The sequence below is a fragment of the Salvelinus namaycush genome, chromosome 18 (assembly GCF_016432855.1).
Source record: "Salvelinus namaycush isolate Seneca chromosome 18, SaNama_1.0, whole genome shotgun sequence".
Classification (NCBI taxonomy): Eukaryota; Metazoa; Chordata; class Actinopteri; order Salmoniformes; family Salmonidae; genus Salvelinus; species Salvelinus namaycush.
In genome coordinates, this window is record NC_052324.1 from 34,800,685 (window position 1) to 34,815,398 (window position 14,714).

A 14,714-nucleotide genomic window follows, 5' to 3' on the forward strand; every position below is an offset into this window, starting at 1 on the left:
AACACATTGGCCTATTGGCCTGGTTGGGTTGAAAGTTACTTTGTACACCATACCTCTCAACTCCAAGGATTCGATTTTTTGATTGTTATGATGCCATATTATTGCTCTATATGTCTTGTTAAAATATTAAATACAATTATGAAATGCTACGTTTGTTCTCTTGTAATGTTTTGATAAACTTGACTTGTGTTTTTTACTAAACTTTTTGTAAAGTTCCTCTGTGGTTAATGAGTTTATATTATGGAAAATAAAGATGCTGAATGTACTGTGATAAGAAACGACCCTTGTCTTACTTTCACTTTAACTGAGGAGGACATGAAGCGTAAGCCTAATTTGTATGCTCTCTTCACACATCTCAATATTTTTTTGAAGAAACTAAAATATCAAACATGAGAAATGGCATTGTGTCATATCAACATCCACTTCATTAGCAGCACACCTCGTCCCAGCAGCACACACCATACTACATTTCCCATAAGGACAAGGGCGAAATCTTACACTTGTCTTTACTGATGACGCAATATCTGTCTTGTTGGAAGGTGATTTAATCTGTGTACCAGACAGAAACTTCGAAGAGACAACAAGAAAAATAATTGCACTGACTCACACGAATGCTATCCTACCTTATCAGGCTGTATACTGAGAAAGGTAAGAACATTTGAGGCATGAGAAATGGATGCTTTTTATTTGATTCGAAAACATACAACGACCACGCCCTCTCAGCAACATTTGCTCATAGGAATCTATCGTGTTTGCTTTTTTTTCAAACAAACCAGCTCATTGTTCTATCTGTGGCCGAGGTGTGCAGTTAATTATGACCATCGATTCTTCATATTTAATGGAGATGTAATTTATCAAATTGGTTGGCCATGGAGCATTGGCTGGTCAGCTATGCAGAAAATCATATTTTTTCAAACAAACTCTTGATTAGCTATCTTGCTAGCTAATCTGATTGCCCAGTGCCTACCTACTAGCTAACTACTCATCCTTGTGCCTGTCACTGTCAGTACATCGTGTCTATGCAAACAATGCTCTTGTAGCTAGCTAGGTAACGTTAGCAAGATAAACTACCAGGACAATGACAATGTAACGTAAACTGGCTACCCTGCTAGCTAACTTGTTAACCTCCAGCCTACTGAGCACAGAAACTGGTGTTAAAATAGTTTACTAGCTCGATTGACAGCATTATGGTATGTAGCTAATTAACTTGAAATGTAACTACTTTATCCATATTTGAAGTGCAATGTTTGTGTCTTCTATACTAACATTTGTGGGCTCACTCCGGCTTGTTTTGTTGATTCTCGTGTGACAAAAGGGGAAAGTGGGCGGGGCGAAGTATAGGAATGCGCTCGTTCATGGAGTGATGTCTAGAAGGGATACAGCTTTTGTCAAAATTTACTTTTCGTAGCAGGTTTAGGAGAATTTACGCAGCAGGTTAGGAAAGGGTAAGGAGTTAGCTAAAATATATAAAAACAACTTTTGACATAAAATTTGACAAAAGCTGCATCTCATCTAGACATGACCCATTCATGCATCTGCTGTGTACTTTGTGGTAGCTGCCAAACACTAGGACGTGGCAACTCTCAATGCAGTCTCTCTTAATAAAACATGTCATTTCTGGACAGGAGGTTAACGATAGTTATAATTCAGTTATATATTGTAGGATTTACCTATTACTTTAACAAATCAATTAGTTCTGTCTCACATTGTTTTTCCAGAATGTATTTATTTATTGCTGATTGTGTTTGCCAGATGTCAGTCACTGAGGATGTTCCTGATATGGATGGGGCGGATCTTCTGGGGATCCTGTTCCAGGAAGGAGATACGGGAGTTAACGACCCCTTCTTCCCATATGGAAGTGGGCTAGAAAACTGGCTCTCTGAGCAAGATGTATGTCTCCCACTCAGGAATAACACTGTTTTATGTTTACTAACCGATAATAGTTTGATTGACAGGAAACAAACCTTTAATTTAATGGCATGTCGTACTAGTAAAGCAGAAGTAGTTTGTTATTGAATTACATCAAAATGTGACATACTTCCTTATTTTAAAGCAGAGGAACTCTATTTCACAATAATTGTTCTTTGTGAGATAAACGAGTCATGTTGAATAGAATGGACACTAACTTTCTGCTGTATTGTAGATGCTGACAGGCATGGACACTGAGGACTTCCTGTCCAGCTTGCTTGAGGGAGAAAACAACATGGCCACCTGTCTCTCCCACTCTCCACTGGGCAGCGATAGCGGCATCTCTGAAGACAGCAGCACTGGCGGCATAGTCGGCCAGAATTTCCTGGCCTTCACCAGTTCCCAGGGGAGTGACGGTGACCCTGCGCCCAGCCCAGGGTACTCCCAGTCCAGCCCAGAATACTCCAACAATCGCCTGATTGCCCTGGAGCTCCAGGCTGAGAACCCTCAAGCCCTGACCGTGCAGACAGACCACAGCTACTATCTGCTCCAGGAAGAGGACATGGATGCTCTACAGAGCGTGAGGGCAGAGAAGCTGGATATGGATGTCTTTATTGATCTGGGTAAGTGTTGATCTAGACCTTTATACTTGGCTAACAGGTTCATAGCTTTGGGTGGTATGAAGGAGTAGTTGCATGACAACAATGGCCGTTGACAGTTCAATTAATTGAATAGTTTGTTGGTAGTTTGAGCATCTGCAGACTAACTCTAGGGGGCTACACATGAAGGGGTTCCCAGGTGTGTAACCATACACTGCCCCCAGCCCAGCTGGTCATGAATCCTGAAGAATGTAGTACGCCAGGCAATCAGATGATCAGTTAGGTGGAATTAGGTGGTGCCGGTCTTTCTTTTTCCCATGCTTTTGAGATTAATTTCAGCCGATTTGAGTTCAGAGTCACTTGACTCATCCTAGGATTAGAACATTTCACAGAAATATCCTTGTAAGGTTCCATAACTTTACTGTTCATGTGAGACAATAAAGATCTGGTGTTCTCTCGTGTTCATCAGACGACCTGGACAGTGAGGGGATGGAAATGGAACAGGATTATTCCAGTGAAGAACTACCCTGCACTTTTTCCATAGAGGACTCTACACAGGACAACCAAGCGGATCTGGTGAGCTTCACTTAGTTTCACATCATCAAATGGGTATTATAGACGAGAAAAGCAGAAGCACTATTGTCAAACCCAAAGATCAAACAAGTATTTAATATGCTTGTCAAACTTATTCTCATTGTTTTAATAAGAATGGCATTAACTGTACTTGAGTTCATGAAAAATGTAAATTTCACAAGACATAATCTTACAGTTTTGTCGCCACCCCGTGGCAAGGTTATGTAACTGCTGAAGATCTGTTGAAGGCCTCGTCTCTTAAAAATGGCTGTTTTCTTCCCTTCAGTTCCAGTTCAAGGAGATCGTCCTGACCGATGAGGAAAAGAGACTTCTTGTTAAAGAAGGAGCAGCCATACCGTCTTGCATGCCTCTTACTAAGGTCATTTCCTCCTGTTATTACAAGTGTTTGTTGACACTGTGGAGACCACCGAAACCATTGTGAACTTTGGTCCAAATGCCATACACTCCTTAAGAATGACAAAACCAGATTATGGTGTTATCCAAGGACAGGGCAGACAATGGCTAATGAGGTTCACAAGGGAGATGTGACACTAGGTACTTTGTAGCTGCCTTAGTATTGAGGCTGCTAATATCAAGGGATAGCCAATGACTAGTGAACAGAAGATGTCTATTAAATTACTCCTGTCTCCTGCAGAAACAATTCCAATCACACTAAATGAGAACTTCCCAGACAGCTTGTTTGTCTCTAGCAGTGAGACCACAGACTGCTCCTCAGCACTGTGTACATTACCATGTCAAGTGAGTAGTCTGTCTTTCACTGTCTCAGACTGAGGAGAGGACACTGAAGAGGGTGAGGAGAAAGATCCGCAACAAGCAGTCGGCCCAGGAGAGTAGGAAGAAGAAGAAGGTGTATGTGGATGGCCTGGAGAACAGGTGAGAGAGGGAATGGATGGAGAGATTTCTGAAAATGAAATCAAAGGCACACACAGTGCATTAGTCATTATATGATTTAGACTATTTCACTTCACCAATGTTTAGCCTGCTGTGTCTTCATTGGGTCAAAAGGTGTTTGTTTTAAATAAAGTTAGGTTGGTTGACTGAGTGTATTGCTGATTGGTCCCTAGGGTTTCCATCTGCACTGCTCACAACCAGGATCTGCAGAAGAAGGTCCAACTGCTGCAGAAGCAAAACATGTAAGACGCCACTATTGCCATTACCATGATTATGGAACAACTGTTCTTATGTATGATACGCATCTGAGAATGAATGAATGACGTTTGTAGACTAGTATTGTTCATTGAGAAAAATGTTTCTGATGGTTATTATTATTCCCCCCCCGTCTAGGTCTCTAATAGAGCAGCTGAGGAAGCTGCAGGGCATGATGAAGATGTCTACCATGAAGACAACCACCACCAGCACATGTGTCATGGTAAGAGGACTAACACACAGAGTAGAGCTTAACCCTCACACCACTTCATGGCCTCTGTTTGGCATGCTGGGAATTAGAGCTTGTAGTAATTTACTGGTACTGAAAGAATCTCACACAAGTTTATGTCTGCAGATGTATTTGGTTGACAGTTTGGTTGTCAATCTTTTCCAAATTGAAGTTAAACTTTGTTAACACGGTGTGTGCTGAGGTGACTTGCTACATCCTGTTCTTTCAGGGTGCCAGCTCAGCCTGTATGTTGACATTATTATAAATGATTGGGACATTATAGTAATATCAACCCAGATTGAGGCTTGATTATGTTTTTCATATGGTGCTCCAGATTTAGCTCATTGGTTTTAAGTGTCTCCCACTTAAGGACCAGGAGTGGATGTACTGTACTAGTGTACTATTGAGGCTAAAGCCATTATATTGTCCCACTGCCAAATAATGGTATGTTGGAACAATAAACCAACAAGTACTTACGCTTTAGTTAATAAAGACTGGAGCCTTGCTTGGGTCTATAATGAGAAGAATGATATTCTTATACAAGACTATTTTTATTTTAGCATAGAAAAACTAATGGAAGATATATATTTTTAAATTACGCAAATACTTCTTGCATAATTCTTTGTAGACGGATGTACCTCATGTATTGGGTTTGTAAGCCTAGGTTGCACACATTTGTCAGATTTCTTACAGTTTTCTCTTCTCTCTGCTCAGGTGTTCCTGCTGTCTTTCTGCCTCATCGTCTTCCCCTCTGTCAACCCGTTTGGCCGCAGCCCTGGACAGAAGGAGATATACACCCCCTCCTCCGGTAAGTTAAAAAAACGAGGATGGTCTGAAATGCTAAAGCTATGTTTAAAAAATAATATGAAAAATGTTTTTCTGTTCAAAATAGCTCTTCTTTATTCTTTAACTTCTCTAGGATAGGGGGCAGCATTTGGAATTTTGGATGAAAAGCATGCCCAAATTAAACTGCCTGCTACTCAGGCCCAGAAGCTAAGATATGCATATTATTAGTAGATTTGGATAGAAAACACTCTGAAGTTTCTAAAACTGTTTGAATCATGTCTGAGTATATCAGAACTTATTTGGCAGGCGAAACCCCGAGGACAAATCATTCAGATTTTATTTTTGAGGTCACTCTCTTTTCAATGAGTTTTCTTTGGGAATTCAGATTTCTAATCGACTTTCTTGCAGTTCCTATCGCTTCCACTGGATGTCAGCAGTCTTTAGAAATTGGTTGAGGTTTTTCCTTTGAGAAATGAAGAAGTAGCACTGTTCAGAACAAGGCTAGAGGGAAGTGTAATCTTTGTTAGAGGTGCGTTACACATTGTTTTCCTCCGGTATTGAACACAGTATATCCAGTCTTAAATTTTGTTGTATTAGGAAGTAGTTTGAAATGTTTGGACAAAGCTTACAGGTAACTTTTGTAGTCATGTTGCGCAAATATCTTTAATTCTGCGTTTTGTGTCGCGCCTGGAGGGTTGATATATTATGGTCTGTGTTTGTTTGCTGGGGTGCTGTCCTCAGATAATAGCATCGTTGCTTTCGCCGTAAAGCCTTTTTGAAATCTGACACGTTGGCTGCATTCACAACAAGTGTAGCTTTAATTTGGTGTATTGCATGTGTGATTTTATGACAGTTACATTTTTATAGTAATTTATTTGAATTTGGCGCTCTGCATTTTCACTGGATGTTGGCCAGTTGGGACACTAGCGTCCCACATATCCCAGAGAGGTTAAAGTAATGTTATGTATACAACAATAAATAACATCTAAAATTCTTAACAAATATTTCCTGTCTCTTCCCGTTATTAACTTCATATGGCTGCAATCCCGCTAACGGGATCGGTATGACAACAGCCAGTCGAAGTGCAGGGCGCCAAATTCAAAAAGCAGAAATCTCATAATTAAAATTCCTCAAACATACATGTATCTTATATCATTTTAAAGGTAATCTTGTTGTTAATCCCACCAAAGTGTCCGATTTCAAATATGCTTTTCAGCAAAAGCACTACAAACGATTATGTTAGGTCACCACCAAACCACAATAAGCACAGCCAGTTTGCCAGCGATAGATAGCTTTCACAAAAAGCAGAAATAGAGAGAAAATTAATCACTAACCTTTGATGATCTTCATCAGATGACACTTATAGGACTTCATGTTACACAATACATGTATGTTTTGTTTGATAAAGTTCATATTTATATAAAAAAAATCTGAGTTTACATTGGCGCGTTACATTCACTAGTTCCAAAAACATCAAGTGATTTTGCATAGCCACATAGTTTCAACAGAAATACTGATCATAAATGTAGATGATAATACAAGTTATACACATGGAATTATAGATCTACCTCACCTTAATGCAACCGCTGTGTCAGATTTCAAAAAAACTTTATGGAAAAAGTAAACCATGCAATAATCTGAGACGGCGCTCAGAACAATAGCCAAATTAGCCGCCATGTTGGAGTCAACAGAAACCAGAAAATACATGATAAATGTTTCCTTACCTTTGATGATATTCATCAGAATGCATTCCCAGGAATCCCAGGTCCACAATAAATGCTTGATTTTGTTCGATAATGTCCGTTATTTATGTCCAATTAGTTACTTTGGTTAGCGCGTTTGGTTAACAATTCCAAAGTCACAAAGCGCGTCCACTATAACGTGACGAAATGTCCAAAAGTTCCATAACAGTCAGTAGAAACATGTCAAACGATGTACTGAATCAATCTTTAGAATGTTGTTAACATCTTGAATAACGTTCCAACCGGAGAATTACATTGACTTCTGTTGAGCGATGGAACAGATGCCTATCACGTGAACGCGCATGCTCAAAGCATGGTCAGCTCGTGGTAGTGGTTACTAATTCCTGTCTCCTTAGGCCCCCCTTCACATTAGAGTCATCAGACAAAGTTCTATTGACTGTTGACATCTAGTGGAAGCCGTAGGAAGTGAAACCTCATCCATATCTCGCTGTAATTTCAATGAGAGCTTGGTTGAAAATCTGCCACCCCCAGAAAAAATCCAAACAGGAAGTGGAACTTCTCAGGTTTTTGCCTGCCATATGAGTTCTGTTATACTCACAGACATAATTCAAACAGTTTTAGAAACTTCAGAGTGTTTTCTATCATATACTAATAATAATATGCAAATATTAGCAACTATGACTGAGGAGCAGGCCGTTTACTCTGGGCACCTCTGTGCACCTTTCATCCAAGCTACTCAATACTGACCCTGCAGCCATAAGAAGACGAGTGCTGTATTTAAGATTCAAGCAGATGTTAAACCTTTCCCCTCTCTTGTAGTTGTCTCCAGGACCCTGCGCTCTGTTGCTGTTGATGACACCCCAGACCCTCTGCCCCTGGCTTACTCTGAGCCTGGGGAGGAAGTAGATGATGCTGAGCCTCCCCCTCTCAGTCTCCTCCTAGTGGCCAAGGTGGAGAACACCAAGGCCATGTTCACTGGTGGGCAGAACCACACACCAGACTACCAGAAAGTGGAGCAGTCTGAATCTGAGAGTGGGTTCAACAGCAACTCGTCTGCAGACTTCCCCAGTCCTGGTCAGGCCGAGCTGAAGCCGGGGGCCGGACCCGGGGCTGGGGGCCTGCAGGAGGGATCCAGGGATCCAGTGGGAACGGCTGTGGCTTATGAGGTTCCAGGGACCAAGGAGAACTGGACTGACAGGAAGCCTACATCCATCATTATACAGCAACACCGCTCGGACGAGATGTAAACAGAAGAGCTGTTGGTGAATGAACTAAAGAAGGGAATGGTGGGAGAGGGTTAATTAAAGGTTTCAGTCGTTATTGATCATGTTAATTGAAACTTGGTGGATGAAGAGAAAAGGGTATTGGGACGTTTTGTTATTACAGTATCCTCTGTCTTTACCTGATTATCCTCCTTTTCCTGGTAATACTACTGTTCTTCTTGGAGCACTTTGTTCTAATGCCTTGTTCAAGTGCTAGAATGGACTGCTGAGATTTCCATTGTTATGCATAGTCATCATCCTCATCGAGGGGAAAAAGCGCACTATGAAAATGAGTAGTAATGTGTTGACATCCCATGATTGCTGAAGACTTTCTAAAACCTGAATTCTCTATTGAAAAACAAAACAAACTGACAACAGTTAATTCTGTCCACCTGTGTGGTGCATCTCCAGCATGTGTTGATATGTACCTTGCTAGCGATTTACCAGTTCCTTTCATAGTGTATAGTTAAGTTCTCTGTTAGTTTGAACAGTCAACATCCATAGTATAAATGCATTCTCATGATTCTAGATCAAAACTGTTGATCTGTATACACCATTGCAGGACATTTGGCCATTTTAGATTTTGTGTAAAATATATATATATATATATGTATTTCCCTTGTAACAAGGGTATTCGTGCTTTCTTTGATTTGTTTTGCTTTTGGTACAAATTTAAATATGACAAATAGTGCTCTGTAATTAATCCCCATTTTCAGGAGCCAGTGGCTGAACCATTTTCACAAGTTTAGACCGTTTTAGTTAAGAGCTGTTTCAGTCCTTTATCCAGTGGTTCACAGTCTGGACCTGTTTTTACCCCTGTACACCTCTGGATACCTTTCAAGTCTGTGTCATATGGAGAGATGAACATTTAACATATGTTAATTCAGTGTTGCAGTTTAACTATTCTCAAATGTAATGACCTGTCCGTCCATTCAGTGAGGCATTTTTGTTAGTGTTAGAGTACATTGTGTATTTTCTGGGTTATCAGTGATTTATGAAGTCTAAATGGTATTGGAACATTTGGTTATTTTTGTACCTATCAAAGAGATTTCATTTGGCTTAATCAGGTTAAGAAATCACTAATCCCGGTTTGAAATGTAAATCGGATGGAATGATTGTAATGTGCGTTTTCAACTCTTAGTGTTTGACACTGATCGTCATTAAAAGTCCCTTTTTTTAAAATTCAAATGATCTCCAGTTTCATGCTGAGTTGGGTGTGTTGCGCGGAAGGTCGCTGTTCAGTGGCAGTGGTGCTGAAGCTGCCGATCAGGTTTGCCTACTGTCTGTGGTGCTGCAACGTTGTTTAGCCTGTGTGTGCCGTTTTGTAGGGGAGAAATGGGTTACCACAGGTTAGAGAGAGATTTTGTCTTAATTTACTTGGGGCTTCCCCCAATGCCTAGTTGATTCTGTTGGATCTCTTCCTCAGGAGCTATGGTTTCTGCACAGGAGGACACGAACCAGAGTCCCCCCCCCCCCCCCCCCCCCCCAAGAAGAGCTTTGTTAAAATGTGGCTACAATAATTGCGTTATGTACATGTTACGATGTTACACCCACCGAAAGCTTTAAAAGGTGAGCGCACCAATCATTTGGTATAGTCTATGAAAATGCCCAAACGGAGATGCTCCTCAGCCTGTGCCGTCCACAGAAGGCGCAGGTCTGCATGGAAGGCGCCAGGACCCGGCTCTTGCCTTTTGGATGCCACCCAGCCCACCTCCCAGTAAAAAAATGTAGTGGCCCCCTTAACGGTGGAAAGAATTTTAAAGTTAATTTCCTGCAATTCTACACATAGGGTTTAGAGAAAGCTTTGTGGTTTTAAAGCCAGATTCCTGCAATTCTACACATTTTGTAATGACTCATGCCAATATATATGTGAGAATGTTTTAAAAAATCAATGAGGGCCCTCTGCGGCCATAATTACTACAAGTTTACATAGCTGGCTAGACTAACTACCAATCCAAAAAAAATGGTTAGCTGATATGGCTAATTGACTATCAGTTACTGACATAAGATAACTGCTGATGCAATACCACATTTTGAAATTGCACCTGGTGTATACTCTTCTTACTCTCAATAGTAAGTTGAGACCCAGACTGAACTCCATAAGTGACCGCTTATGCCTGGAACTGGCCCTGGAAGGTGTGGAGGCAGGAGGAGACGTTATGTTTAACCTTTAGGCTACCTATCACCACCACCTGGCTTCTATTTGCTTTTCGGGCTGCTAATCTCAAATATGAGGGCTTTGAATTGACATTGACAAATTGTTATTATTTGATGGTTCCATTTTTGTTTTAGTCAATTGGGAAATAAGAGTAATTGGGCCAACTATGTTTTTAAGTTAGACATTCAATTCCATTTTTTAAACACAGTATACATGTAGAAATTGTTAGAACAAATAGACTGATATTGAGGCTATCATGTCAACTGCCATTCATCATGCCAAACATTTTCAAGGTTGGTTTGACCATGTCAGCAAGGGATTGCAAGAGCACAAACAGATTTGGGACCACTAAAGCTGGCCCAATTTTCGACATTTGTAGGCTACTTCACTTGAAAGATGATGGAGTGATGAAAGGATGTATGATGGTGGATGGAGGGATGGAGGGAATTAAGGATAGTGTGTGATAGCATCATTGATTCAACACTCATACCAGAAGAGAGAATAACAGCACATGATTATCACTTTCTGTAAGGAATATGACTCACAATGGAGTGTCATCATCTTTGTTATTCAGCAAACTTTTGACTGGTTTTATAGGGGAATGGTCATTCTCATGTACTACCACCAAGGGGCGACTTCTGCACAGTTTTACCATTACGCATCCTTTGACTAATGCCCAACACCGTGTAAAGGGTGGCCTGCCCATGTTAGCTTATATTGTATATCAGATCTAATAATAGTCACTGTATTATAATAACACTTTAATCCTATGTATTATCTAACTTTCTATTGGTGTGCGTTTGAGAAACCTAATCAGACTAAATGTGCGTAGGCCTGTAGCCTGTAGTAGACTAAGCGTTTGGAGGCAATCGCAGACAGAGACAACTGACGATGCACTCTATGAATAGGTTAGGCTAAATTAATATTTATAAAGAAAACATAAAAATAGTCCTAGTGGAGTCCCTATAGGATTAGCCGTAAATTGCATTCCAATTGCAGTGTGCGGTAGGCCAGAGCTAATAGTTAGGGATCGATTCAATCCATAATGCTGAATATCAGCTTTGTAGCGCGATTGACATTTACAGGAAATGTTCCCGCATTAGCGGAGACTGCATTCACGGTAAATGCTGCATATGTCGGAAATTACCTTTAAATTTCAAGCATGCTATTAGTGCTGAACTTTGGCGAGCCAATGAGATTGGCCTATCGAGTCTTTTTTCATGCTCTGACAGGTTACTGAAAAGAGTGGATAGGTAAAACGTATCAATCAAACAATCAATCAGAATGAGCGCATGCATCTGTCCGCATCGGTTTCAGTTGACTCCCACCACACACACACACACACACACTGCCTCCACCGAGCCCCCGTCCTCATCTTGAAAGAACAGGAGGCAGGTGGGGCACGCGCCTATTATTCTGACAGAGCCGCTTTTGTATTGGCGATAAAACGCCACGCGCCAAGAAGGGCAATTATATGCTTGCTCCCTCAGACGCGAAACAAAACACAGGCGTGTGCCGGGTGCAAGCTGTTATCCTCCGCTTGTCATTGTCCCGTGAAAAAAAACGTTTATTTTTCAGTAAGCGACACTGCTAAAATTAGTATTGGAGCCAATAACAACTTTGTGGAACTAGATATGGCATAACTTTTATATTTGACATTGCTGTAAGTAGCCTATATCAACATCTTTACGTTTGGTTTTAGTGCAATCGTAAAAAAAATCGTCCATGACAATTTGCAAAAGTAAAAGCATTGCACATATAAAACAAGGTGGAGGCTAAGAGGCACTAAAATGCACACATGTTCAGGGAGTGCATGACAATTATACAACTCAACAAAATATAACAGGTTAGAAGCTTGATTCAGTTACAGCTCATCAAGGCTCGTTGCTCTTTGCGGTGATATGTTTTCAAATCGACAGAAAGGGGGACTTTTAGTTTTTCACAGTACTGATGTTGACAACAAGCCAAGAGTGAGGTGGGGGAGATTTCTTGTAACATTGTAATCCTACCCCCACTTGGGGTCGTCAAGAAACGCTACTGTAACACGTTGGAGTCGTCACATACCCAAAGCACATCACCACAGTCAGGAGGGGAAAACCACGCCTCTTGCCGAGAAACTCCGCTGCCCTGATATATAAGCACTGAAGGACTGCCATACCTCAGAATAACGCAAGAACTACTGGTGAACACCGAATCTGTATCTGTCTGTATCTATCTGTCTATTCTTTAACAATCCCGATACACACTTGGATTACAATCATGACACTGGAACTGGAAGAGATCTTTGGACAGGAGAGCGCACTCGACACCACTGATAGGTAAATACACATTTTAACATTCTTAATACGAATGCAAACCTAGGCTACAGTAGTCGGAAATGTTTGATAATGTGTTACTTACTATGTAATGACTTTATAATAATAACGGTGTCTTTTTTTCGTCTTCAGAGTGCAAAGTGCAGGCACAGCCCTGGAGGAGTTGTTGGTGTCTGCAAAGAAGCAGGACTACCTTACGGTTGGAGTCTACGAGTCTGCCAAAATTATGAATGTGTAAGTTCACTCCTATTGTTTTATATGTCATGCAGAATAATTATTCATGCACAGATATGCTACATAGCCAAGTCTACAATTGCATAGGACCGGCTTCTAAACAGCTACTATTGTTCATGCCAACAGTGATCCAGACAATGTGGCATTCTGCGTTCTGGCGACAGACGAGGAGTACGAATGCGACATCGCTCTCCAGATCCACTTCACACTCATCCAGGCTTTCTGCTTCGATAACGACATAAACGTGGTACGCGTTAACGATATCGAGCGCCTGGCTGACCTCGTGGGCACAGAAGAGGCCGGCGAACCCAAGGACGCACATTGCATTCTTGTCACGGTACGTCCTGATCTACCGGTTTGATCACGAGTCATCCAGTCAGCATATTTTCCCCGTGCGCATAGTTATTGCGTATAACAGTCGCCCTGTGCGCTGTCAAAGCAATCTGTCAATGCAATCAGAATGTCAATCATTCAATCTAATTCGATATTATATAGTTTAGCTGTCTATCTGATGTCATTGTCATGATTCTAATCATCTCTCCCTCTCTTTCTCACAGAGCCCTGGTGCTGAGTCATGGAAAGACCCTGCTCTGGACAAACTGCATCTGTTTTGTGAGGAGAGCCGCAGTGTATATGACTGGGTTCCCACCATCACTCTCCCTGAACGCTGAACAACCAACCCTCTGCATGCTTCATTTGTTGATGATGAAGATGATGAAGAGAGCATAAAATTACCGGAACCTCAGGGTTTGAAGTCTGCCTATTGGAATACACGGCTGTGGCTGTAACCCAGGACTCAATGTGCAGTCTGGGATGGCAGTGCAGGTTCTGGATTACCCTGTGGAGGGGTCAGGGCTCACATGTGGACTGGCTCAGGTGTATGTGGACTGGGCCCATGTCATGTCATTAAAGCCCGGACCAGGGTGAGGAGTTGAACTGGACTGGACTCTGCAGTACATAGATCATGATCCTATAGCTGCCCTGACAAGGGCCAATGGTAAGGGGTGAACTGAGGAGATCGTCAGAGAAAGAAGGAGAAGGGAGAAGAAACGGATGAGTGAAAATGTGTAACATGGCTGGATGTAAGGTGGTGGCAGAAAGACACGTGAAAGAAGGTGAATAACACAAGAGAAAGGAAAATATTGGACTTTTCTAAAGCCAATGGGCAATGCCCGGATTGAAACTCAAACATTCACTTTCTTAACATTATTATTTTCTTTATTATGTTTGCTGTCAAATGATGCTAAAACACATGCAACGTTGTTCTGTTTGTTATGAAACTGTAAAAGCATTTTACACAATTTCTTAATAAATGCTTTAAACTTTACTCAAGTTCTGTGCAAAAGTTATTGTCCTGTGCAGTCATCACCAGGGATGAGCAGTTTGCACTCATTGGACCCAGTCTCTGATAGAGTGGAATCTGATAGGATGAACCTGCTGCAGAGTGGCTTCTGATTGAACAGAGATAGCTGAGGCAGGAAGTGTGGCACAAAGAACCCCAGGCTGCAGCAAAGAAAGCAAGATAGAGAGAGAGGGGAAGGGGGTGGGGTGACAGAGAGAGCGAGTAACAGAAGGGGAGGGTAAGAATGGTAGAGGGAGGGAGTAAGTTGCAACACAATAGCAGTTCAGATACATGCTTTTTCAGACAGACAGTGACCTTTCCCATCCCATATACCAGCTGCTTACTGCGACAGCTTGCACGACCGCCGGAGCCAGGAACCAGGGCTGTGGGCCAGCGGGCTGGGGGGTGAGAGGGCTGGGGGAAAGGGGCTTGGGCCCG

The 14,714-nt window shown here is 41.7% G+C and overlaps 2 protein-coding genes across 2 annotated transcripts; both read left to right on the top strand.

The window, feature by feature from the left end:
- Positions 1 to 523: 523 nt before the first annotated feature.
- LOC120063395 (cyclic AMP-responsive element-binding protein 3-like) lies at positions 524 to 9,415 on the top strand. The gene is made up of 10 exons (XM_039013755.1): positions 524 to 648; positions 1,753 to 1,890; positions 2,144 to 2,531; positions 2,977 to 3,083; positions 3,367 to 3,459; positions 3,868 to 3,974; positions 4,166 to 4,234; positions 4,386 to 4,470; positions 5,191 to 5,284; positions 7,785 to 9,415. Exons 2-10 carry the CDS (start codon positions 1,753 to 1,755, stop codon positions 8,210 to 8,212), a joined length of 1,509 nt encoding a protein of 502 aa, XP_038869683.1. The 5' UTR covers positions 524 to 648; the 3' UTR covers positions 8,213 to 9,415.
- A 3,121-nt stretch (positions 9,416 to 12,536) lies between these two features.
- LOC120062802 (growth arrest and DNA damage-inducible protein GADD45 gamma-like) lies at positions 12,537 to 14,261 on the top strand. Its single transcript, XM_039012874.1, has 4 exons — positions 12,537 to 12,703; positions 12,833 to 12,934; positions 13,061 to 13,271; positions 13,492 to 14,261. Exons 1-4 carry the CDS (start codon positions 12,645 to 12,647, stop codon positions 13,603 to 13,605), a joined length of 486 nt encoding a protein of 161 aa, XP_038868802.1. The 5' UTR covers positions 12,537 to 12,644; the 3' UTR covers positions 13,606 to 14,261.
- The last annotated feature ends 453 nt before the right edge of the window (positions 14,262 to 14,714 follow it).